Source organism: Columba livia, chromosome 1 (assembly GCF_036013475.1).
Source record: "Columba livia isolate bColLiv1 breed racing homer chromosome 1, bColLiv1.pat.W.v2, whole genome shotgun sequence".
In the NCBI taxonomy this organism is placed as follows: Eukaryota; Metazoa; Chordata; class Aves; order Columbiformes; family Columbidae; genus Columba; species Columba livia.
The window spans coordinates 42,454,485-42,479,085 of NC_088602.1; the positions used below are offsets into that span (position 1 = coordinate 42,454,485).

The 24,601-nt window shown below is 35.9% G+C and overlaps 1 protein-coding gene across 1 annotated transcript in view; it reads right to left on the minus strand.

Annotated features, from left to right (window-relative positions):
- Positions 1 to 24,601, minus strand: part of KLHL1 (kelch like family member 1) — a 215,519-nt gene that overhangs the window by 61,125 nt on the left and 129,793 nt on the right. The window contains exons 5-6 of the mRNA XM_005501782.3: positions 24,231 to 24,443; positions 4,577 to 4,763 (exon numbers count right to left, since the gene is read on the minus strand). Of these exons, the coding sequence (XP_005501839.2) occupies positions 4,577 to 4,763; positions 24,231 to 24,443 (400 nt within the window). The remainder of the gene's footprint in view (positions 1 to 4,576; positions 4,764 to 24,230; positions 24,444 to 24,601) is intronic.

Consider the following 24,601-nt stretch of genomic DNA (forward strand, 5'->3'; position numbering starts at 1 on the left):
TAAACAGCAAGAAAAATTATCTAAGAGGAAAAACATGACCTTTCCCCATTTCTTGCCTTTATTTATGATATTTACAAAAGGCTGTACAATATTTCTTTCAGTATATAAAAAGTATGTCTATATGGGAATGAAAAACATAAAATTTAGGTGAAAAAACATAAGTTTAGGTGAAGTGTACTCTGACAAAATAAAAAAGCCCAGTAAAATAAGGACATCTTTGAATCACCAGAGCAAAAGAGTAGCTTCATGTAGCTATGTTAGATGATATTCCTGTGAAACAATGATATATAAGTAATAAACCACATTTGCAAAGAGAGTAGATTTAGATTAGATATAGGGAAGAAATTCTTCACCATGGGGGTGGTGAGGTACTAGAACAGGTTGCCCAGAGAAGTTGCCCCATCCCTGGAAGTGTTCAAGGCCAGGTTGGACGGGGCTTTGAGCAACCTGGTCTAGTGGAATGTGTCCCTGCCCATGGCAGGGGTAGCAGAACTAGGTGATCTTTAAGGTCCGTTCCAACCCAAACATTTACATGATTCTATGATCCTCCTAAAATGCATCTAAATAATAACGAAAGGACTTTCAATACTGCTTGATAAAGACTAACGATGCACCTCACCTATTCACCAACAGAGCAACTGATAGGTGATCTTGTGATAGGTTTTATATCTAGACAAAAGTTTGATGAAAAATACACATTTAATATCAATCTTTCAGTAAATCAACTGTTCCTTCTCTTTGTTAATGACCTGTCACTTTTTTATGGAAGAGTTTCTTGCTCACATAATTTTTCATTTCTTTTTCCCTTGTATTTATGTAAGACTGTAAATAATGAACTATTCTAAGACTTTGATGAACTAATCTAGGACTATTCCAAAAGTATGATATACCATTGCTTTTGAATCATGGTTAGCCTGACACTTTTGTTTTCTTTTGTTTTCTTTTGTTTTCTTTTGTTTTCTTTTGTTTTCTTTTGTTTTCTTTTGTTTTCTTTTTCTGCAGATCTCCTTGTCCCTTATTGTTCTACCTGCTAGCTAGTTGTGCCAGTTTGAATGAAAATGGGTTAATTTTCTTCATGCAGTTAGAAACCTTTCTTTTTCATAGCTAGCACAGTCATCATTTGGACTTAGTTTGAGAACAAAAGATAACACCCTGGGACAGAATTAATATTTTTAATTGTTCTGGTCTGAAAGCCAAGGACATTTTGAGTGCTCTGCCCACAGGCATAAGGCGTCGAGGAATGGGGGGCAAGTATGGGGCAAAGCTTGACTGACATCCAGGCTGATCAATAAGAGTATTCCATCCCATTAGCATCATGCTTCATATTTAAGAAGAGTTGGGATCTTCCTGTCTCTCTCTCACATTCTCTTAGCTTTCTTCACTCTTTTTGTCTGAGCCCGGGGAGTTCTGTTTGGGACATTTAGATTGGCCTTTGTCATCCTGCCATTTTGCAGAGGCCTCTAGGCCTTTCTGCTTTTTTTTTCCTTTTTTATCTCTTTGGGATCAGCTGTTTGGGACCAGGTGCTGCTTCCTGAGACTGGCTGCTTGGTGTGGACAGAGTTTGTGAGGAATTGCATTGAGTATCTCTAATATTCTGTTATATATAGATACACACACTAGTAGTGTATCAGTATTTTGTTATTTTATTTAACTGTGTTTATCTCAATCCAAGTTTTTCCCTTCCCTTTTGATTCTCTCCCCTGTATTGTGGCTGAGGAGGGGGATAAGTGAGTGGCTATCATTATTATATTGCTAGCTCGGGTTAAACCACACCACTAGTGAGACAGGTTAGAAAAGCTCATGAGAGATCAATCTGTACCCTGCCATCAGTATAACACTTCTCAATTATTTATACCAATCTCCTCTTGCTTTGCAAGTATATTTTCCTCATGTTAATTTTCCAAAGCACTGTCTAACATATAGACCATATATATCATGTTCTGCTTTTGTTCTGCATTTGGGATTCCAAGGTGGCTGCAATAAGTCAGTGTTTTACCATTCTTACAAGTTGGTGCATGTGCAGTTCTTGCATTTACTCATTTATTTCAGTCTAGCATGCTCCTTTATATGTAGACTTAGACAGATTTTGTATACTACAGGATGATTAAATCCTGCTAATTGGAATTACAGAAGTCAGTGTAATTATATGAATGGGTAACATGAATGGAACTTTGTCAGATGTGTATACCTCTAATCTACTAATACATCTCATTCTATGAATGTAAAAATATAGAGAAAATCTGTTTCCTATTTATGCCTTTCAAAATAAATAAATAACAAAGGTGTGAGGAAACAGATATTTAAATGAGTTTTTGTACATTTAGAAAATTTTTTAAAAATACTTAACTTTCTTCCTTTGAATTCTATCCAGTTAGTACTATGCTGCATTAGGTTTTCATGTCAGGCATGATCACTGACTGCTGGAGTTTAATTGTCACCTCTTTTTTTTATGAAAAGGAAAATAACTACAGAACAGATTACAAAACAAACTTGATTTAGCATGCTAGGCTACATTTCATGTGATGGCGCACATAACCTTCAATAATTTCATAATACTAGCACGTAGCCACTGTTTTATATGCTAGCTAATAAACTGTTAATTTCCTCAGCTCATCTAGTTCTTATATGTAACTGTTTCGTATTTGGTAGCAAACACCAGGAGGCATTAAAAATACATCATTGTGTAACTCAGTCAACCATGTCAGCATTTCAGTGGAGAAAGTTGTGGGAAAAAAAAGTGAGGAGAGATAATACAGTATCAGCATCATCTTACGGCCCAAATATTGATGTGTGCTCTATGGACTCAGTGACTTTTAAAACCGTGCAACCAGCACTCAGGTCTCCTGAACTGGCATGTGGAAGCAGGACTCACTGGGCATAAAAGCTAGTCAGGGACACAGCAGCATCACAAGACGGATGAGCTGAGCAGATGCAAGTTGAGGCCACGCAACCTCAGATCCGGAATTATGCAGAACGTCACACTGGCTGTAAAAGAGGCTCCTACTATGCACATGCTGCTATGCCATGCCAGGCCCCCTCACAAAGCAGGGTTTTTTTTTCTGCTGTAAATGCATAGAAGCCCCGTTACTTTTATTTTCAGTCAGTTTGCATTGACAGAGGGCTGAACCTCTGTCATGCTGCATTCCCTCCTGCTGCTATAGAAATGAACTGGTTCTGCCTGACCTGAATATGTAAAATGGGCTGTGTGTTGAAGTGCAATGGTGTTGAACTCTGTGCTGTCTCCCTAAATATTTCTATATTTTGATTTGCTATATGAACAAGGAACAGATCTGTATAGAAAGCTAGAAGAAATAAAGCTGCACCTAGATTAGGTTTATGGTAATTTCTACTACCTGAATACTTAAAATGTTTATCATAAATTGTCCTTAGTAAGAGAAAATTTGTATTTGAGGTATTTTATGGTCAAAAGGTACTTTTCTGTACAAATCCATGCCTAACATTTAGCTACAGAAACATTTATAAATGTTAAAAGAACAAAAATAATCCACAGCTATAATAAGAAAATATACAAACTGGTTCTTTCCTCAACATTTTCCTATTCTCTCAACATTTCTTTTTCACACAAGCACAGATGTCTTGATCTTTCTCATCAGTGTAACTTTATGGGAAAAAAAACTTGCAATGTCCTTTTGCAGATGATATTGCCACATCTATTTAGTGAAAAAACCCTTTAATGACTATATCTAGAAACAGAGTTGTGAAATGCTGAAGATCTAATTTTATATCATATTTTTTTTTTTTAGAGTGTAATCTATTTTATATTAGAACTAATTTTTCTGAAGGCATACTCTTCAGTCTAAATATGGACGTGAAAATGTAAGATACTGTAGAACTATTAGTGAATTTCAAGAAAAAAAACAGTCTTTTTGAGTATATAGGCTTATAACACAGCTAGCTTTTAGTTCAAATGTTTTATTTCATTCCATTAAAGAAATCAGTGGATTAGACTTCTTACCAGAGATTAAAGCACATTATCATAATTCTTATCCTCAAGAAATAACAATAAAATAATAAAATTTCCACTGCTTCCTACTTTTCTTCACAGTAAAATGGGGATAACTTTACCTTCCTTTTGCTGTTGACAAAACAGTAATCTAGTTTAAGATAGTTGTCTAGGTTTTTTTTTCTACAATATTGAGAAATTTCTGCATTGGAAGACCATGAATATTGCATAATATTTCAGATGGAATACACTGCATAACAAAGTGCCTTTTTTAATTGATTAGGAAAGGTTTATATATATTTGACTTATAAATGAAACAGATTTTCTAGAAAGCTAAAACTAAGGCAAATGAATGTCACTGTATAAATTCTTTCTGGAAATTATAATCATTTTGAACAAAGAATGAACACAAAACTCAGTTTCTTTTCTCTAACAGTATAATACTTTTCCTTAAATATCAGTAGATTTTAACCGGACTAAAGGTCTTGGCAGCATTTCTTGACTGATTTAGACACTCCCCGACAATTACTGGAATAGAAAGTTACTGCAGTATTTTCTAATAAAGAATATGCAAAATATAACTATTATAAAGTAAGTAATATCCTCTAATACCTTTGTTGTTATCCATTCCTCCAACAGCATAAAGTGTCCCAACTGTAGATTTTCTAGGTTTAGTTCTTGGACTTTGCATGAGAGTTCTTCTCTCTGGTAAGAGATGGTATTTCATGGCTTCCAGAATAAGCTTTTGGCATTCTAGGTCATCCTTAAAAAGCACATGGTTTTCTAGGTCAGCCAGTATCTGTGAATGATATGAACATGAATCAAAAATGTTAGGAATTTGTAGAAAAGCAATATCATGCAATGAGAGATCACAAAATTTGTATCATAAGTATATCACCTCATTGGAGAATACAGATGTTTGCAGGGCTATTTTTCTTAGAGGAAGTAAATATTTAGTTGATTTTTAAAAGACAACTTTTAGATCACTGTTTCACCATCCCCTAAGACTACAATCTGACTACTCTCTTACTGAAGACATTGAAGAATATTAGGTATTGACCTGTAGGCTACAGACTGACTTATTTTTAATGGTTTCCAACATAACGCTGAAAGGATCCAAAGGCATCTCTTTGCAAGCATCTTGAAAGAGAAGTCACATAACAAAACGTTCTACAGTCTTTTACATAACAGTTTCCAGAAACATTCTTTTTTCTAAAGCCAAACCAAACAAAAAAAACCCTACAAGAACTACAAAGACGATAACAAAGGAACCTGCTTGTACAAAATTCGAATCTACTGTTCTGCTGTATTATTGGGAAAAATTAAGGATGAACAATCCAGATAATATACCTATCTTCACAATTGACATAAAAAAATCCCCCTATAATCAGTAGTGACCAAATTAGATGTTCAGTGCACACAGCTGAAAGAATATTCTGTTACTTTTCCAAGGAAGAAGCAGCAAATTTTAAGTGTTGGATTCACTTTCCTGTATGTACCTGTCTACTAGCTTTTGAGATGCTGTAAATCACCCTATAAGTTTTGAAGATCCCATTGGACTAAGAAACCCAGTCTAACCTCTTAGCTGACACATCTTTAAGCAGGAGGTTGGACTAGAGACCTCCTGAGGTCTTCTCCCACTGGAATGATTCTGTGATGCTCTGATCCTACTGATGTCAGGCCGGAAGAGCTCAATGCTTATGCAGATTTTGTGCCATACCTGCCAGACCCATGTAGATATTTCAGATATCGTAAGGCATCAGAATTCAAGCTCTCAATGTTTATGTTTAGGCAGCAGAGTATTAACTCTAGATGCTGATCTTTACATTCTGCCGACTATCAAATTAGAACAGGTTTTAATTGCATATGGCAGCATATCTGCACAATCTGGTAGATTTCTAGATCTTACAGAACATCTGTTTGGGAGACCAAATCATTTTCAGCAAAGTGGATGAAGGTCAGGATGCAGGATAATTTTAATTTCCAGAGTCCATAAGGAAGTATCTCCCTCACGGACACATATATGCAAACCTATTGCAGTTGCCTAAACACAGGCATCTAGATTCCTTTTAAGGACTCTCAGCTACTTCATCTGGACTTCAACAGCTGCTGAAGAATGCATGAATGTCCCTAGCTAGGGTCAACAGAAGAACAGTAGAACAACCACTTGATTTGTTATTATATTTCTTAATCTAAGTTCTGCACCAGGAAAACTGAGCCTATAATTAAAGTCCAATTTATTTTCAATTTTATTTACTTTCCCGAGTGTGTAGAGGAAAATACAATTATCAGGAAGGTATTTAAGCTATTATTTTTAATAACTTCCAAAGAGTGTATCCTTATAATGGCATCACCCATTACATCAATGGAAGGACTCAGAAATTTCAGATTATCAAGCAATAAAAACCAAACATTTTTGTATGCTAGATATAATAAGGATTTGTGTGCATGTGTGTCTGTGTTCTGGTTTTGGTTATTATACAACTAATGTTACTAAATAAGAATATTAAAGTATCCTAATCAGAAACAGCATTAAGTATATTTCATAATACTAGGTTAATTTATATTTAATAATATGATTTTTAATATAACTTTTTTGTGATTTTTTTGTGAGCATGTTCAGGGTTGAGGCAGGATGATTTCTTCTCTTGCAAAACAACTTAATGTACATTTAGCACTACTGAACCAATCAGTATATTCTGACAACAATTAATTTAATATAATACAGGCTCAAGAAAGCTGAGAAATCAAATTATCAGTTTCTCCTGCACGAATTTGAGGTAATATAATAATTTATCTATACTTTCTAATGCTTAATGGAATTGATGACAAGGTTTTTTATGGCAATCTTATTACATTAGTGAGGATCAAAGTCCAACAGTCATATTTGGCAACTTCCTATCAGACAGCTACTTCCTTATTCTGATGTTCCAAACTGTGCCTGGGTTCTTAAAGCAAATATTTATCTCTATGAGATCTTCTAACTGAGTTTTCAGGTGCTTCAAATAAAGACGTATTGATCAGTGAACACTGTCTGTTCCAAAATTCTGAGATTTCATGTACCAACCACAAATAAAGGCAGAATCTCATTTCTTCCTCTTAGAAATTAATCCTAGAGTTAAAAATAAATAAAGAAAGAAACAAAACTTTAAAAACATAAAGAAACCTGTTTTCATTTCTCTCAAAAAAGAAAAAAAATTCTCAATGGCCAAATCATATATTTTTTTTTTTTTTAAAAAACCCTAAGCCAACTAACTAACCAAAGAAATAACAGCAAAAATAAAAACAAAATGAAATGAAATAAAATTTTATGGATTATTCCAAAGCCTCTTCCCAACTGTGAAGACATGGGAAAAATAATTTTGGGAAAATTATTCATTATTCATCCCTCCCTCCTGCCTACTTATTTTAACACGTGAGCTCACTTTGAAATTAAAGCTGAAGCTTAGAAACAAAGTCATATAGAGCTAACAGTTTCATGTTGTATAAATGTTTTTTTCTACTCCACAGTTATCTTTTCTTATTACATCAAAATAATCAATATATTTTTATTAAATCAGGATGGACTTGATCAGGAAATTCAGTTAATAAGGATGTTTCCTTGGAAACCACATTAAGTTTAGCTTGCTCTTCCATGGCTATGACATACGTCATTAAGAGTTAATTGTATCTAACACTAAATGAAGATTTCTGAGTTTTGTAACCCACAGAAACTCACAGAGCTGTCCCTTCTCAGAAGATGTATGCCATTGCTAATTTAGCACAGTTACTTCTAGTACTGCTAAAACTTCTCAGACTAGCAGTATCCTGAGAATTTTTCACAACTTTGTGTCATCATGCTTTCCACTTTCGCCAGTTAAAACCCCCACCAAGGCCTTTCTGAGCTGTATTTCTAAATTACTTTCAACGCCATGCTGCAGAGAGCAAGCATACTTCAACTCTAGGTGAACCTGCTTTAGCAGGTGGGTTGGACTAGATGATCTCCAGAGGTCCCTTCCAACCCCAACCATTCTGTGACTCTGTGATTCTGTAACTCAGTGAAGCACATCCAATTTGAGATCTGGAGTGAAAAGAACTCAAGTACTGCCAAAGAGGAAAGTCAACTCCAATGACCACAAGAGGAGTTTGGTACTAGTGCAGTGACTGATGGTGGATGCACCATGGGACTGTACCCTTATTGCTGCCTTGCTATGACCTTCAGCTCCAATCTTCCTTCCTTGGGGAGCATCTCTACTTCTGCTGCTTCCTGACAGATGTTCCGCAGTCCCTCTTTTATCCTGTAGATTTGCAGCTACAATGCTGTTTACAGTATTAGTGATTTGATTACTTGATTTGAATGATACTAAGTTAAATCTCAGATATTCTATATAAATTATCAACTGACGGATGTGGTAGGTCTCATTTTCCCCTGTTAAAAGTGTGGTATCTAGGATGAAATTCAGCCACTACGAGAGAAAAAGAGGATACCTCCTGCTCAAAAAGGAAATAATCACTCTCCTCTTTCGTGCACCCCACTCTTAGAAGAGCCTATTATACAATGGCAGAGCCAGAGAACTGCCTCACCAAAACATTCATAGTATCTCCATCCTTCTGAAGAGGCACAGAACACATCCAGGTTACTTAGGCAGAGCTTTCTACCTTGTGAAAAGTGTGAGATGTGACAAAATTTGCTCAGCCAGGGTGAACTAAACCTCAAATTCCACCACCTTGGTATGTGCCTCAGACACAGTAGTTACGCAAAAGGGGAGAGGAGGAAACAGGTGTTTCTTCATGACAGTGCTCCTCCAGGACAGGTGTCGGGGCTATAAAACTGAACAAAGTGAGAAAGTGTTCCCTGCATGCCAAAGTAAGATACTAAACACCTGCAAAAGTTTTAATCTTCTTATTTATTCAAAGTGATAGTGCCAAAAATGGCACAGCAACATTCAAAATCATGCTTATGTGTTCTCTATTTGTCCATCTCTATTTATTGTTATTTAGAATCCTGAATAGCCCTTAACAAAACTTAATTATTGTCTACCCTGAACAGTATTAAATTTCAAAACCCTAACACATCAGTTTTATCATAGACAGAAAGCAATTTCCAGTTCTTTACAAATTTTCCCAGTATCTGGATGCATTCTCCTTCTTAAAAACCTTAGAGTCCTGTGTCCTCAGAAACTTACATGCCAATGTTATGTGGTATTCCAGGATTAGCCTTATCTTAATAGTATTAATAATCATAACAGAAGAACAAAAAGCTTAAAATCCCTTAAACGAACTGTGAATAAATGAAATGTGGATTTTTATGGCACATTTTGTTTAACAAAGCCCATGAGTCTCTTTCTTGATCCAAAATGCATCTGAAGTCACTTGACAACCTTGAGTCAGAGAAGCACATTACCATATGAAACAAAAATCTGAAGAAGGAATGACCTAAAGTTTGCATATTGAATGGTTTTCAAGAGAGATATTTGATTAGCTTTCATTGTCCTTTTATGTGTCTTCTCTGTATGGATTTGTTATGGCTGGTTATTGATGATGATCATAGTAATGCAGCTACCAGGAAAGAATAGAGGCTTCTGAAATGTAAGGTCATGATTGTTCTTTGTACAAATTAAAATGAAAAACAAATAAAAGGTTTGTATTAATTCCTGGTAAGTATTAAAAAAACAAAAAAAAAAACAAAAATAAAAAACCACACACACAACAAAAAAAAACCAAACTGCTTTAAAACTCTGTTTAAAAAAATTCTTGGTCCACTTTCAAAGGCTTACCATGCTTATGCTGCTGTAGCTCTTTAGCCAGAACTCTGATTAGAATAATTTTTATCTGTCTAAAGCTGGAAGCCATAATTCCTACATCATTTGATTGGTCAATTAATGGAAGTATTTTAGTTACCTGATGTGGTGAAAGGATTAAATTTTTTGACACTTTGTATTTTCTGTCTATAAGACAACTGCAAGAAATGCCTGTAAATACTACTGCAGATTTCAACTTAGTTCATTGTTATTCTGATTAAAATGCTATATAGCCATTTTTAAAAATATCAGTTAGGCTATTTATGCTCTACTGCAAACATGAAGGAAAAAAAAAGTCCCCTATAAAATGCTACTTGTTTTTTACAAAACCAATAATCTCTGAGCTACTTCTGTTGGATACAAACCCTATTGTTATAAAGACTTATTGTTTAATAATGTTTAAACTTCATATTGTTATTTAAAAGGTTTTGAATCAATGTGATAAAAAAATAGTGAGTTAACTACTTTTTATGTTTGTTTTATCTTAAGTGTTTGTTGGAATGCTCCATTGTAAAAAAAATTCTGTAGACTTCCTTGAGAGAGCTGAATGTAGGTTCTGCAACTGGCAGCTGATCTGCAATTGTCATGTACAGTTTTCATAGGTAAATTGATCTTGGAGACAGTATGTTTCTCAGGACAATTCTATAATGATTGTAAATAGTTTTCTTATTTATTTTTTCCAAGAACAGCCTGATGTCAGAATTAATTATTGCCACTTAAACTAAAGCTTATAGGTAGAAACAAAAGTATACCGAGCTAATATCATTAACAGCATACCAAATGGATCTACTTCTGTATTAATACATTTGGTCATGCATCAATTAATTCAGGATTCTGACTGAATTGAAATATCCATGTCTTCTCTAGGATTAAAATGATGGCTGATGTGAACAAGATCTTTGGTTTAGTCCACATGTATTGAATAGATATCAGCCATTATTAAAAACTTAAATGAAATTGAGGGCAGATAATTTAAATGCTAATCTCCCTAAGAAGGTTTAAATCAGGAATAATAGGGTTTCATTTAAATTGTGATCTCATGTTATTATGAATCTCATTCAAAACTAGCTAGAAAAGAATGAATGCTCTCATCATGATCTAGATAATAAAGCACTTAAACTTTCTCTTCTAGAAGCGATGGAAGTTTTTTTTTGTTTGTTTGTTTTTCATTAAAAGTCCAATAAGGTTGAGAAATGAAATGGCATATGAAAGGTGTTGTCTTTTTTCTGGAAGGCGTGAGAGGTTCTGCTTGAATTAATTTGATTTGTCTGATATAGAGTCCTAACTTTTTATCTAGATTAGCACATTCCAGATGATTCCCAAACCTCACTATGTTAAGCTTTATCCTAATAATTTTATCTATTTAGTGTCACAAAATATAGTAGGAAAATCATACTGAAAATTTTGAAAATAAACATAATATGGAGAGAGAAAACTCAGCACTGCCTGCTAGGTAGTATGATACTGTAAGTAATCTTGAGTTAACTAGTTACTAATTAGTCTTCACAAACATTTTTAAGAGGACCTGTAAGTTTTTTACATTTATGGTGATTATGTACCAGACATTACAAGCAGATTCAATTGAATTATTTGACTCCCTGACATATACCCAAGAACAAACACTCTTTGTGGGGCTCAGAAAGATGCATGAATAGGCTTCCAATGAAAGAGACACATCATCAAAAATTATCAAACTCTGCCTGCCTAGTATGTCAAAATAAAATATGTTATTTTCTTTTTTTACTATCTCTTTCATAGACAAAGCCTTGAAAACATATACATAATACTCTATATATTACAAAAAGAAAGAAAACTAACAGTGATTTTTTTTTTTTTTCCTCCAAGACAGAAAGCATTTGCCATGAAAAAATAGAACTTTCATATTAACAGTTTTTCGAGGTTTTGACTGATATCTTCAGAATCAAAACTTGTGCTTTTTTGTTTGGCTGGGCATTCTTTTAGTGGGTGACTTGGTTTTTTGTTTATGTTTTCTGCAGAAAATATATCACAGTTTTTAATATTTTTTCTTACTTCTCCTGTTTCATTTGAAAATTTACAGCCCATTTTCTGACCACCTTCTCCAATACAAAGATCCTTACTGCATAGTTTTTTTGTACAAAGGTGCTTATATGCTTGAAAAAGTGGATAAAAGCATCTCAGAATCAACAGTTCTCCAATACTATGGGTTAGTTCTAAAATAATTTTCTTCCTTTGTCCAAAATAAAAACGTAAGATAGTTGTGAAATTAATTACAGAAATGTACTGAGGAATGGAGCTAAAGTTTGGCTTCCTTTTTTCAATTTCACTTTAATTTTTGCTCTCATAAAATTGAGTGAATTTGCTGCTTAACATCTGTAGTTGAAAATAATAGATTTAAGCAAGCAAGAATTATTACTTTCTTGACAACGCAAGATATTAATTTAAATGTGAGCATTAAAACTTAAAATGGTTTCCACTAATATTACTATTATCTATTCTAAAGTAAAACAAGTAAGATATTTCAGTCATCAGTAATATTTTCTAAAAATATTTTTTTTTTATCCATAACAAGTTAATTTTTTGTTAAAAATTACTAAGCAAGAATGAGAACAGCACGTTTGCACTGTTTATATTGAAAGTATTTAGGGCTATTGATTAAGCACATATTATTACTATGTGTAAAAATTATATTCAGAGAACAACAATATAATAAGAGAAAACTTTTACATTTCAATTAAAATTTAGGGTAGTGCTTAGAAAAAGACATCAGAAATCATATATTAATTTGAAAATTGTGCCAGTTTTGTACAAAACAAATCAATTTTGCATCGCAAAATGAACAGCTTCAGGAATCTTATAATTATGAATTTATTCCAAATACATTTTAACACTTTTTTAAATTTTAAAATAGTATATTTTGAAAAGAAAATAAAAATGTACTGCAGTCATAAAATTATTTTCCACCATTTTTTGTGTCTTTGAGGCTATGCTATTACCAACAGTGTTATTCTTTGTCCAGCCCTTGATTCTCAAATAAATTTTAACTGAAGTCGATTAAATCACTTAATTATTCCCTCAGTTTCTCCTTTAAGTCTTTTAGAAAATGCAAAGTTTGTTATCTTATCTGGACTCCCAAATGTAGAGATCACAAGGTCGTGAACTGATCATGTATGGAGCTGAAGTTTAAACTCCTTTTCTAAATCCCATTTTATCCAACTGAACCTTACTGATATTACTTAAAGAACTTTTTGTTTTGCTAGAAATTGAGTGAATTGAGCTAAATCCAACATAATCATCTGCTTTACTCACTTGACAGTTTTGTAACTAGAAGGCTTAAACTGAAATTTTAAATAATGCTTATACCTAACTTACTGAGTTTTTACTTAGGAATAAAATAATGAAATGTCTTTGCAATTAATAAGTTCTCTAGTCTAGAATGTCTCATTTTGCTTTGTTTTCTACCATTTTCTTTCAGCTCATCAAATGTTCTGGATCTGTTTGGAATTCTTTCTAACTTATTCATGCTTAATTAATGATTTCAGTAAACCTGTTTTAGCTCAGAGATTATTTCTATGCATTTTTCTATAGTAACACAAATATTCAGTAGATGAAAATCAATATTTGTGTTGCTCGTGGAATTAATTATTCATAATGTGTGAGTTAGTCAAGGTAGTTGCTTCAACCAACTCACAAAAAAGAGGCTATACTAAATACTTCTTATTTCTGTATTCTCAGAGAAAAGTAATTTTCTCCCTAGCAATGAGACGCAGCAGACTCCAGGATCTTTAAGAAACTCTAGGCTAGTTCTTTATTGAAACATATTGCTAATCATTTCTGTCACAATCTACATTAATATTTACCACTTAGACACAACAGGCTTTCATTAGACTATGTCTGTGATCTGTGTATGCGTGCAGGTGATACTGTATTGCAAAGAAATCAGTCACACAGCAATAACAGTGAAAGGTTCTGGACTGGAATTTTTGAAAGAAATCTGACTGTGTTTTCTGTCTAACAACTGAACTCTGACACCTACTAAACTGGTATTTTTGGCGAGCACAGTCACTGGCAGAGGAAATGTATTCAGTGTTTAATTGATATGTAATTTCAGCTTTTCCCCACATGGTTAAAATAATTTCATACTCAGAAGAAAGTTTAAACTGGCCTTTTACCCTTCAGTCATAATCCTTAGTCCTCATTATACCTCCCCAACAACAGGGTACAAAAAGCAAAACAAACCAAAAATAAGATAGCATAGTTTAAGCTTGTTTTCCTTAACCTATCATTAGGCTAACAAAATGAATACATTAGATAAACAAATAATCATACACATACACATTCTCTAAGGTTTTACCTTTGATATAAAAATGAAGAAACTTGATTTTTTTCCCAGCTCTCTTGAATAAACTAAGTAATGGGATTGGAATATTCATTGGTAGCATCTGTGGAAAGTAATTAAACTGTGGTGTTGAAATCACTTCCACATCATTAATGCTTCCCCAAACCTTATGATTTAATGAGCTCATTTATTAAATTCTTCAATATCATTTCCTATAAGTGGTCCCTTGTTATTGTTTATCATACTGTTTGAATTTCAGTTTTAACTCAACTTATAAATATACCCACACCTTTTTGGCATACATACCGACCTTTGTTGGACTACTAGTACTACTGGGCCTGTCTTTGAAACTGGTACTTATTTGACCAAATTACTTATCACCCTGATATGTTACTGATTAAAGTGTGATTCAGTTTAGGAAAGCAGTAATTGTTTTATTCTGCTCCCCAGCCAGCCTTTGCCTCTAGTGTGTCTCTTCACAATTTTATCCATCTACGCATTTTACATAGTGGCAGAAATATGGAGTGCAAAATCTAAGATACAAGCTTTTTACACAATTATACTGATGCAGAGATCTACATTTAACCTCACCATGGTAGGTTCTCTAGCAAATGAAGAAAAATATCTGTATTTCATGATAAATGCCTTCTTAAAGCAAATACCTATCTCCTATGTTCGACATTTACTTTCCAGATGTTAGGTGAGATAAATCTCAGAATATTTGTATTTTTTCTTCTCTAATCCTTGGCGAAAAAAGTAATATAATAATTCTGAGACCCATGCATGTTTTGCAATAGTGTTAAAATGCTACATAAGAAATAAGAAAACTTCTAAAGGTCAAATTACATTCATAAGGGAGACGATTAAAAACAAAAAAAAAAAAGTAAAAAAATAACCCAACACTAGAGGTAACACCAACACTACAGGTAACAGAAAGGTTGAGCTATGACAAAATATTCTTATTTTCTGGTCTCCTTTCGTTCAAAGGCAGATATTTTTATTTTAATCTTCTGTGAATCAAATTACTTTTTTTTTTTTTTATTTCCAAAGTGATAAATTGAGTACAAGATTAGGTAAAAGCATGAGAGATGTCAGCAAATGGAACACAAATGTTATTCAGTCAATAATAGGTAATAGCCTACATTTGAAAATTACTGGTTTGTATTTTTAACTGTAGATAACTGAAGTCTACCAAAAGTGATGTCATTTTCATAAAACTCCTGTAAAAGAATAAGTACAAAAAAATTAAATACAAAAGAAGCATCTTTTCCATAAATAATGTTCTCCTTTTTCAAACAGGATCTTCAAGTCTTAGAAACAGGTAAAAAGGATGGATAAGAAATCCTCAAATGAGAAACTGTGTGGTGCAATTGACACACTGGATGGAAGGAATGCCATTCACAGACACCTGGACATGTCTGAGAGGTGGGACCATGCAAAGCTCATGAAGTTCCACAGGGCCAAGTGCAAAGTCCAGCACATGCGTCAAGGCAATCTCAAGCACAAATACAGGCTGGTGGAGAATGGATTGAGAGCACTCTGAGGAGAAGGATTTGGGGTTGTTGGTTGAGCAGAAGCTCAACATGACCCAACAATGTGAGCTTGCAGCCCAGAAGGCCAACTGTATATTGGGCTGTATCAAAAGAAGTATCACCAGTGTGTCAAGGGAGGCGATTCTTTCCCTCTGTTCTGTTCTCCTGAGACCCCACCTGGAGTATTGCATGCAGCTCTGGATACTCCTATATAAGGAGTACACAGAGTTGTCAGAGTGAGTGCAGAGGAGGGCCATGAAGATAGGCTGAGAGGCTTGCGCTTATTCAGTCTGGAGAAGGCTCTGGGGAGACCTTATAAGAGGCCTTTCAGTACTTCAAAGGAGCCTACAAGGCAGGTGAAGAAGGACTTTTTACAAGGGCTTGTACTGACAGCTTTAAACTGAAAGATGATAGATTTAGATTAGATAGAAGGAAGAAATTATTCACCATGAGTGTGGTGAGGCACTGGAACAGGCTGCCCAGAGATGCTGTGGATTCTCCATCCCTGGAAGTGTTCAAGGCCAGGCTGGATGGGGCTTTGAGCAACCTGGTCTAGTGGAAGGTGTCCCTGCCCATTGCAGGGGTAGCAGAACTAGATTATTTATATGATCCTATGATCCTTCTAAAACACATCTAAATAATAAGGTATACAGAGGAATATTGAGATTATTCTACAAGTTTGCCTGAACTCTCCTATTTTTATGGACTGACAAGTTACTAATTCTCAATGTAATTAATTTGTTTCTATTTACTTGAAGTTAACATAAAAATTACATTAAAAATATTGTCAAACTTCCTCACATTCCCAAATTTATATTATTCTGATATCAGCTGACATTCAAATCGAGTTATTGCTTAATTCACTTGCATAAAACCAGCATTTAGCACCATCTGAGATACCACGTGGCATCTAAGAATCCACACAGGGCCAGTAAATAAGGCACAGGATTTATGTGGGAGCACTTCCAGAAAATTTGCTGGGAGCCAGGCAGCATGATAATTCATGGAACTTTTCAAATCAGCACATGGTTCTGCTCCTGTGTGCTGAGAACTGCACTAGATCTTCATTGCCTACGGTGGAAGGTCAGAAATGCAGCTGGTGTGGAGAAACCTACACCCACAGGTGAATAAGAAACTGAATCATGCCTTCAGTCCTTTCAGATGCAACTTTAAATCTCTTGCCATCTAATTCGTTTAAAAATTATTCAAAGAATTCACAAAATATTATAGAGAATAACTGAATATATGCACATGCTTAGCACTTGCCCTAGACCTATAGGTGAGAACCAATCTAAAAAACCTAGAACTCTGGTCTGGTGTGAATTCACATCAGCTGCACTTCTTCAGTGATTCTACAGATGGTAAGAGAACTGAAAAAGGTTATAACTTCATATAATCAATCACACTGCTCTGAAGGGGAAAGTTAGAGCTTGACTGACATAGAGTAGATACTCTCTGGTTTTGCTGACCAAAGGATCCTTCAATTGTTTCATCTAGCCCAATATATATCGAAAAGGTCAGAACTTGATCAACCTCAGTCTGACATCTGCCTGGTTGTTTTTTAGTGGTACAGAGAAATACCTCTTTGACAAATGACAGCTGAGCTGTGGAAGGAATTCACAAGTTTGTCTCACAATGTTGATCATCCAAGCTAGGATTTAAAGGATTGCTGCTTGATTATTATATCCAAATTCAAATACACTTTAAAAATCATGTATATCCAGATGTAATATGTGCTTTCCGAGAGGATTTAGAGGCTTAGCATTTCCTACAGGTTCCCTACAACATCTCTATATAAATAAAACAAGAACCCAGGTGGATCAGTTCACTTTGTCTCCAGTGACTTACAGAGTATTTAAGCACTTTATAGGGCCTGGATTGTTTCTGCCCCTGGGCAAAAGGTATAATTTAGATGCCTATATTAGTTTCACAGGATCTAAGCCACAGCGTGTTTAATAATCAAAGACTATGCAGGATCCTACTGATGTGATTTGCAAGCCTCCAAAACTGAAATTATTAAAAGTGTTGCAGAGAGAAAGTCGATAATATCAAGGCTTTACCCTATGCTATTTTTTAGCTTTCATAGTTAACCAATGATTTACTATTACAAGCAATTGCAGAAAACATCCATTATAAACACAGCACACTGGTGGAGTACAAGTTATCTTTAACCATTTCTGGGAGTAAATATTTGTTCTCTTTTTATCATGCACATCTTTGCTGAGAAACATTAAAACATAAATATAATATGCTCATTTTTTACTAGTCATGCTATTCTAGGCACTCAGTATAATGTGTTAACTCCTAACTCTTGCATGTAAATTCCTTTAGCAGCCTAACTGTCATTAGCAACTTCTCACACTCTTAAGAAACACCATAAAAATAATGTTTCGCCCAAAGGAAGCTGCACAGATTCTTGGCTCATGCTGTAGCCTGAACATTAACAGATACACTATGTGCAGACAACCACCAAAACCAAGATTTTTATCTTTGTAAATATGATCACAGAATCACAGAATGTTAGAGATTGAAAGGGACCTCAAAAGATCATCTAATCCAATCCCCATGCCAGAACAGGAACACCTAGATGAGGTTACGCAGAAAGGCATCCAGGCGGGTTTTGAATGTCTCCAGAGTAGGACGCTCCACAATCCCCCTGGGCAGCCTGTTCCAGTGTTCTGCCACCCTTACTTAGAAGAAGTTTCTTCTCATATTTAACTGGCACTTCCTGTCTTCCAGTTTGTACCCATTGCCCCTTGTCCTATCACTGGTTGTCACTGAGAAGAGCCTGGCTCCATCCTCGTGACACTCACCCTTTACATATTTATAAACATTAATGAGGTCACCCCTCAGTCTCCTCTTCTCCAAGCTAAAGAGACCCAGCTCCATCAGCCTTTCCTCATAAGGGAGATGTTCCACTCCCTTAATCATCTTTATGGCTCTGCGCTGGACTCTCTTGAGCAGTTCCCTGTCCTTCTTGAACTGAGGGGCTCAGACCTGGACACAACATTCCAGGTGTGTTCTCACCAGGGCAGAGTAGAGGGGGAGGACAACCTCTCTCGACCTACTAACCACCCCCATTCTAATGCACCCCAGGATGCCATTGGACCTCCTGGCCAGAAGGGCACAGTGCTGGCTCATAGTCATCCCGCTGTCCACCAGGACCCCCAGGTCCCCTTCCCTTACACTGCTCTCCAACAGGTCATTCCTCAACTTATACTGGGACCTGGGGCTGTTCCTGCGCAGATGGAATACTCTACACTTGCCCTTGTTATATTTAATTAATTTTTTCCCTGCCCAACTCTCCAGCCTGTTCAGGTCTCACTGGATGGCATCACAGCCTGCTGGCATGTCAGCCACTTCTCCCAGTTTTGTGTCATCAGCAAACTTGCTGACAGTGCACTCTATTCCCTCATTCTAGTAGTTGATGAATGTATTGAATAGTACTGGTCACAGTACCGACCCCTGAGGCACTCCACTAGATACAGGCCTTCAACTAGACTGCCCCATTGACCACAACTCCCTGGCTTCTTTTCTTCAGCCAGTTCACAGTCCACCTCACTACCCAATCGTCCAGATCACACTTTCTCAGTTTAGATGCGAGGATGCTGTGGGAGACTGTGTCAAATGCTTTACTGAAGTCAACATAGACCACATCCACTGCTTTGCCATTATCTATCTACCTGGTTATGTCCTCATAAAAGGCTATGAGGTTGGTTAAGCATGACTTCCCCTTGGTGAAGCCATGCTGACTGCCCCTAATGACCCTCTTATCCTTGAAATGCCTTGAGATGGCACCAAGGATAAGTTATTCCATCACCTTTCCAGGGATGGAGGTGAGGCTGACCGGTCTATAGTTACCCGGGTCCTCCATCTTGCCCTTTTTGAAGACTGGGTTACCCGAGTCCTCCTTCTTGCCCCTTTTGAAGACTGGAGTGACATTTGCTTTCCTCCAGTTCTCAGGAACCTCTCCCATTTCCCAAGACTTGGCAAAGATGATGGGGAGTGGTCTAGCAATGACCTCAGCCAGCTCCCTCAGCACCTGTGGGTGCATTCCATCAGGACCCATGGATTTATGCATGTCCAGATTGCTTAACTGGTCCCCAACCCAGTCCTCATCAACCAAGGCAAACTCCTCCATTGTCCTGACTCTCTCTGGGGCCTCAGGGGTATGGGGCTCCTCAGGACGGCCTCTGGCAGTATAGACAAAGAAGGCATTCAGTAGCTCTGCCTTCGCTGTATCTTCTGTCACCAGAACATTCACCTCATTCATCAGTGGGCCTACATTGCTTCTAGTGTTGGTTTTATCTGCCATGTATTTGAAGAAGCTCTTTCTGCTGTCCTTGATTACATTAGCAGTAAACAAAATGGGGCTAGGCAGAGGCTCAAACATACTGATTGCATTGAATGTTTCCAGGTATAGCTTGAGTCAGGGAATAGGAAGTACGAGCACAGAAAAAAAGAAAAAAAAAAAGAAAATTGTTTTGGGAAATGACGAGAGAAAGGTAAGGAGAATTCAGTGATGTACACTCTTCTATATTGTTTGCTTTGAGGGTCAGAAGTTAATGTGTTAGCTTCAACTGCAGAAAAGGTTAGGCTTTTGCCTATATAGAATTAGTGAGAATTCAGATGAACCATTTTGCTCCCTGAGCTGTGGGGATGGTAATCACTAGATCACACATCATCAGGAAAGTAGTGATTAGATGATTGGTCAGAACAGTCATCAGGGAACTAGGAGAGAACACCTTTAGCTATTCCAGCCAGACTTTAATGTGCATATCTTTCCACAAATATAGATTTTCAGACCTAAGTAAAAGGTTCACAAGAATATTCTACGATAAAAGAATGAAAGAAATATTTTTATGTTTATGTATATGTCCATGTGCAAGTGCATGCACCAATATATGCTGGAAAAGTGGTTCTGTCTGAACATCAGGGAACAGGGGGATTGGACTAGATGATCTTTTGAGGTCCCTTCCAATCCCAAACATACTGTGATACTGTGATCTTTATACTGTGAGGGTGACTTGGCCCTGACACAGTCCTTGGATGTATCAAAAAACATTTGGACATGGTCCTGGGCAACTGGCTCTAGGTGGCCCTGCCTGAGCAGAGTTGTTGGATGAGATGACCTCCAGAGGCCCATTCCAACCTCAGCCACTCTGTGATTCTGTAATTATGTATGTGTTTATCATATCATATCAAGTCAAAAAAGAGATTCACAAACTGTCTTCAGAGGATTTGATTTTGTTTGCATGTATAATTTTTGTTTGATTTTTTAAAAATATTAAAATTATTTTATTCAAATTTCATTTAAAAATACTGCTGAAAATTGAGGGCAACTGTGGTACATTTTACCCTTTCAGACATAAAAAGTAACTTCATAGAGCTTTTGGATAACTGAAAAAATGTCAGCTTAACGATATTTTTTTATTTGTTTCTTAACTTGTTTGTTTGTTAACTTAGTGAAGAATGTTATTAAAAATCATGAGAAAAATGTTTATTATAAGTTTATAACTGAACAATTCAAGTAAATAAACCGAAATACTTGAGTATTTCCAAATGTTTATTCCCTTGAATCCTTTAAGAGTGAAAATGAACATACTAAATTTATATGTTTTCTATACAAATTAACACAAAATGTTTGGAAGACCTATTGAAAGGAAGTTACTAAATCTCATCTCTTCTAGTTTCACTTGAATGAAAGAATATGAACTGGTTCCATTTAGCAGATGGTTTCAGGCAAATCAAAGGAGCAAAAATAAACTAAAGTTCTATGGCCGCGTTGTAAGTTCTATTATTTCATTTTCAGCTCCATGATACTTTTCTTTTAATATGTTAATAATGATTGGCATCCCCTAAATTATTCTATTGAATTCTGAATTACACTGTTTGATATCCTATTATGGAAGTCTGACTACATTGCCAATATCATTACTGCACTTTGACAGTGAAATGAGGTATCATAAAAACTCATGCTATAAATTTAAGCCTTCATTTTAAGGGGATCTCAGTACAATATTTCCAATCTGTTAGTAATTGTTGCAGTCTATGACTTCATCTTTTTTAGTGAATTTAAAAGTAAGGAATCCAAGTAGTTTTTTGTTGTTTGTTTGTTTGTTTTTCCTCAAAGGTGCAATGAATAGCTTTTAATTTTGACCAGGTTTCTCTCCAGAGAGCTCTTCAGTTAACTTGGTGACCTCATCACTCTCTATAACTACCTGAAGGGAAGTTATAGCCAGGTGGGGATTGGTCTCTTCTCCCAGGCAGTTAGCAATAGGACAAGGGGGCATGGGCTTAAACTCTGCCAGGGGAAATTTAGGCTGGATATTAGAAAGAAATTCTTTACAGAGAGAGTGGTCAGGCATTGGAATGGCCTGCCCAGGGAGGTGGTGGACTCGCCATCCCTGGAGGTTTTTAAACTGAGATTGGACATGGCACTTAGTGCCATGATCTAGTAAATGGACTAGAGTTGGACCAAGGGTTGGACTCGATGATCTCTGAGGTCTTTTCCAACCCAGTCGATTCTGTGATTCTATGATTTTCAGTACAATGAAAATGATACTGTTTTTTATTTTATTTACACTTAAATATAAACTATAAGAGGAAAAAATTCACCTTTTGGTAATAAGTAATAAATTTTTACCTTCAGCTCTCAATAATTTTCTGTTGAAACTTTGTTGTATCTTAATTTGGAAACACTTTTAGAATACTTTTTTAGCATTATAGAAAACATTTCTATGATGCAGTACTCAGTTATAGACAAGCACCAGTGCATAAGGGTTAATTTTCAGATCAAACTGAACAAAAAACACATAGAATTGCCAGGAATGTATCACTCTAAAATAACTTTTTGAAACTCCTTACAAACCGTTTTGAAAGTACTACTGATTTGGGTTTTGGTTTGTGGGTGTTTGTTTTGTTTTGTAGGGTTATTTTGGTTGGTTGGTTTTGGTGGTTTATTTGGCTTGTTTTGTTTTGTTTTAGTTTGTTTTTCATATGCTCTACTCACTGGTTACCTTCATCCTGGCTCTTCAGAAAGAAATGTGTTCTCTCTAAAAGTTGGACTTGAATCTGAATAAATAATGTTATGATAAATTTTCTAAAAAAATACACAATTGAATTAAGTTTGAGGTTAACACAACTGTTTTAGCAATTTATAGGTGGGTCTCAATGATGTGACATACCAATGATACATGTTTACATTTGTGATGCTTATCTATGATAGGCAGTAGAAATCTAGGATTTAAATCTGTTGCTAAACATGGGATACAGTGATACTTCATATAACTTAAGGTATCCAGGATGATGTATAATAAAATGGGCACAATTCAGTTTCAGAAATGAATGACATCAGTGCCGTTGGCAGTGTCTCAGAGTATCCTTATGCATTGGGGCCACAGAGGAAAACCAACAGTGTGGAGTGTAGACATAGCTACTCAACTATAAAGGGAATTGCCTTTAACACTGTGGATTAAGAGCTACAACACTCAACTTGGTAATGTGGGGATCATTGGTTTACATGCAATTAGCAGTGCAGAGGCAAGCAAAGTATGTGATGCATAGACGAAGAAAAAACCCTATTAATTGGAGGAATGCAGATACATTTATAAGCCTATGACCTACTGGCTTTTGGAGGAGTAGCGGGGTACAGAAGAGAGAAAGACTTGATGCTGTGTAAGCTCTGCTCAGCAGTAGCCAAAACATTGGTGTGTTACCAACACTGTTTTAGCCACAAATGCAAAGCACAGCACCATACAGGCTGCCTTCAATAAAGTTAACTCCACCTCAGCCAGACCCAGTACACCAGCTGAAAACAGAATTATTATCTAGAGGTATTAAACAGAAAAAAATTACTATTTACTGAGAAAAAAGGAGGTAACTGAAATCTGAATCACAGAATCACAGAAACATTCACAGGAAGGGAGCTCCAAAGGACCTCTAATGGTCAACTAGTTCAAACTCTCACTCAGATCACAGCTAATGCCAACTCTGGATTTGTTGATCACCTGATCTAGCTAATTCAGAAAAAAAACCTTCAGTGAAGAAGATTGCTTAACCTCTGAAAAATTTGCTGCTGTGGTTCAATGCAGTCGAAGTGATTTCCCCGGGCAGTCAATGTCGAATCTGAAATGTCCATGCTACAAGTTGGTGCATTTGCCCCTTCTTATATTTTGTGGTGCTCTCAAGAAGAATTTGATTCCATGATCTTCCCTTCAGAAGTCTTAAGTTGCCATTAGTTCATCATTTAGCCTTCTCTTCACCAGATTAAACAAGTCCACTTCCTCAGGCTCATCTCTGCTACCTTACATACCATCTTGGTAGCCCATCACTGGATCTTCTAGTTTCTTCCTATGCCTTACTATTCTGCCTGTCTTTTTTAGCGTGTTATGGTAGCTGTAGTTACTCCTCTTCAGTTTGACAACTCTGCACTTCTGGAGTATCTGTTGGACCAATCCTCAAGTCTATTGAGGTCACTCTGGACGAAGGGCTGTTATTCATTTTTTATAATTCTGAACAGTTTTGCATTTAAACACCCAGAGCATCTGGTAGCTGCAGATTATAAATTCATAAGTTTTTTCACAATAATGGTGATATTATTTCTAGGGAAAAAAAAAAAAAAGAAAAAAGAATACCTGAGGTGGAAGCAGTGGTAATCTGATATAAGCAAGTAGCATACTTAGGTCATTGCATCGCCTCTGCATATCATACTTCACCCACATCATTAAGGCATGGAAAATGGTCTCTTCATCAGGAACATTCACATCGTCACTAGCAAGAAGTTTATGGAGTTCTTCAGCAGGTAAAAGCAAAAATTCTTGATTTCTTATAACTTCCATTATATTCTCCTGAGAAGAAAAAAGTATGTCAGATTCAGTAATACTGAAAGAAAATAAAGGCAGCTGTTAAAGATAATACACCCATAGGATTAGTCATTATCTTCTATAATCAGCCCTCTTACATCTCATAAGAAAAATAAACCAAAGATGATTAGAATTTAACAGGT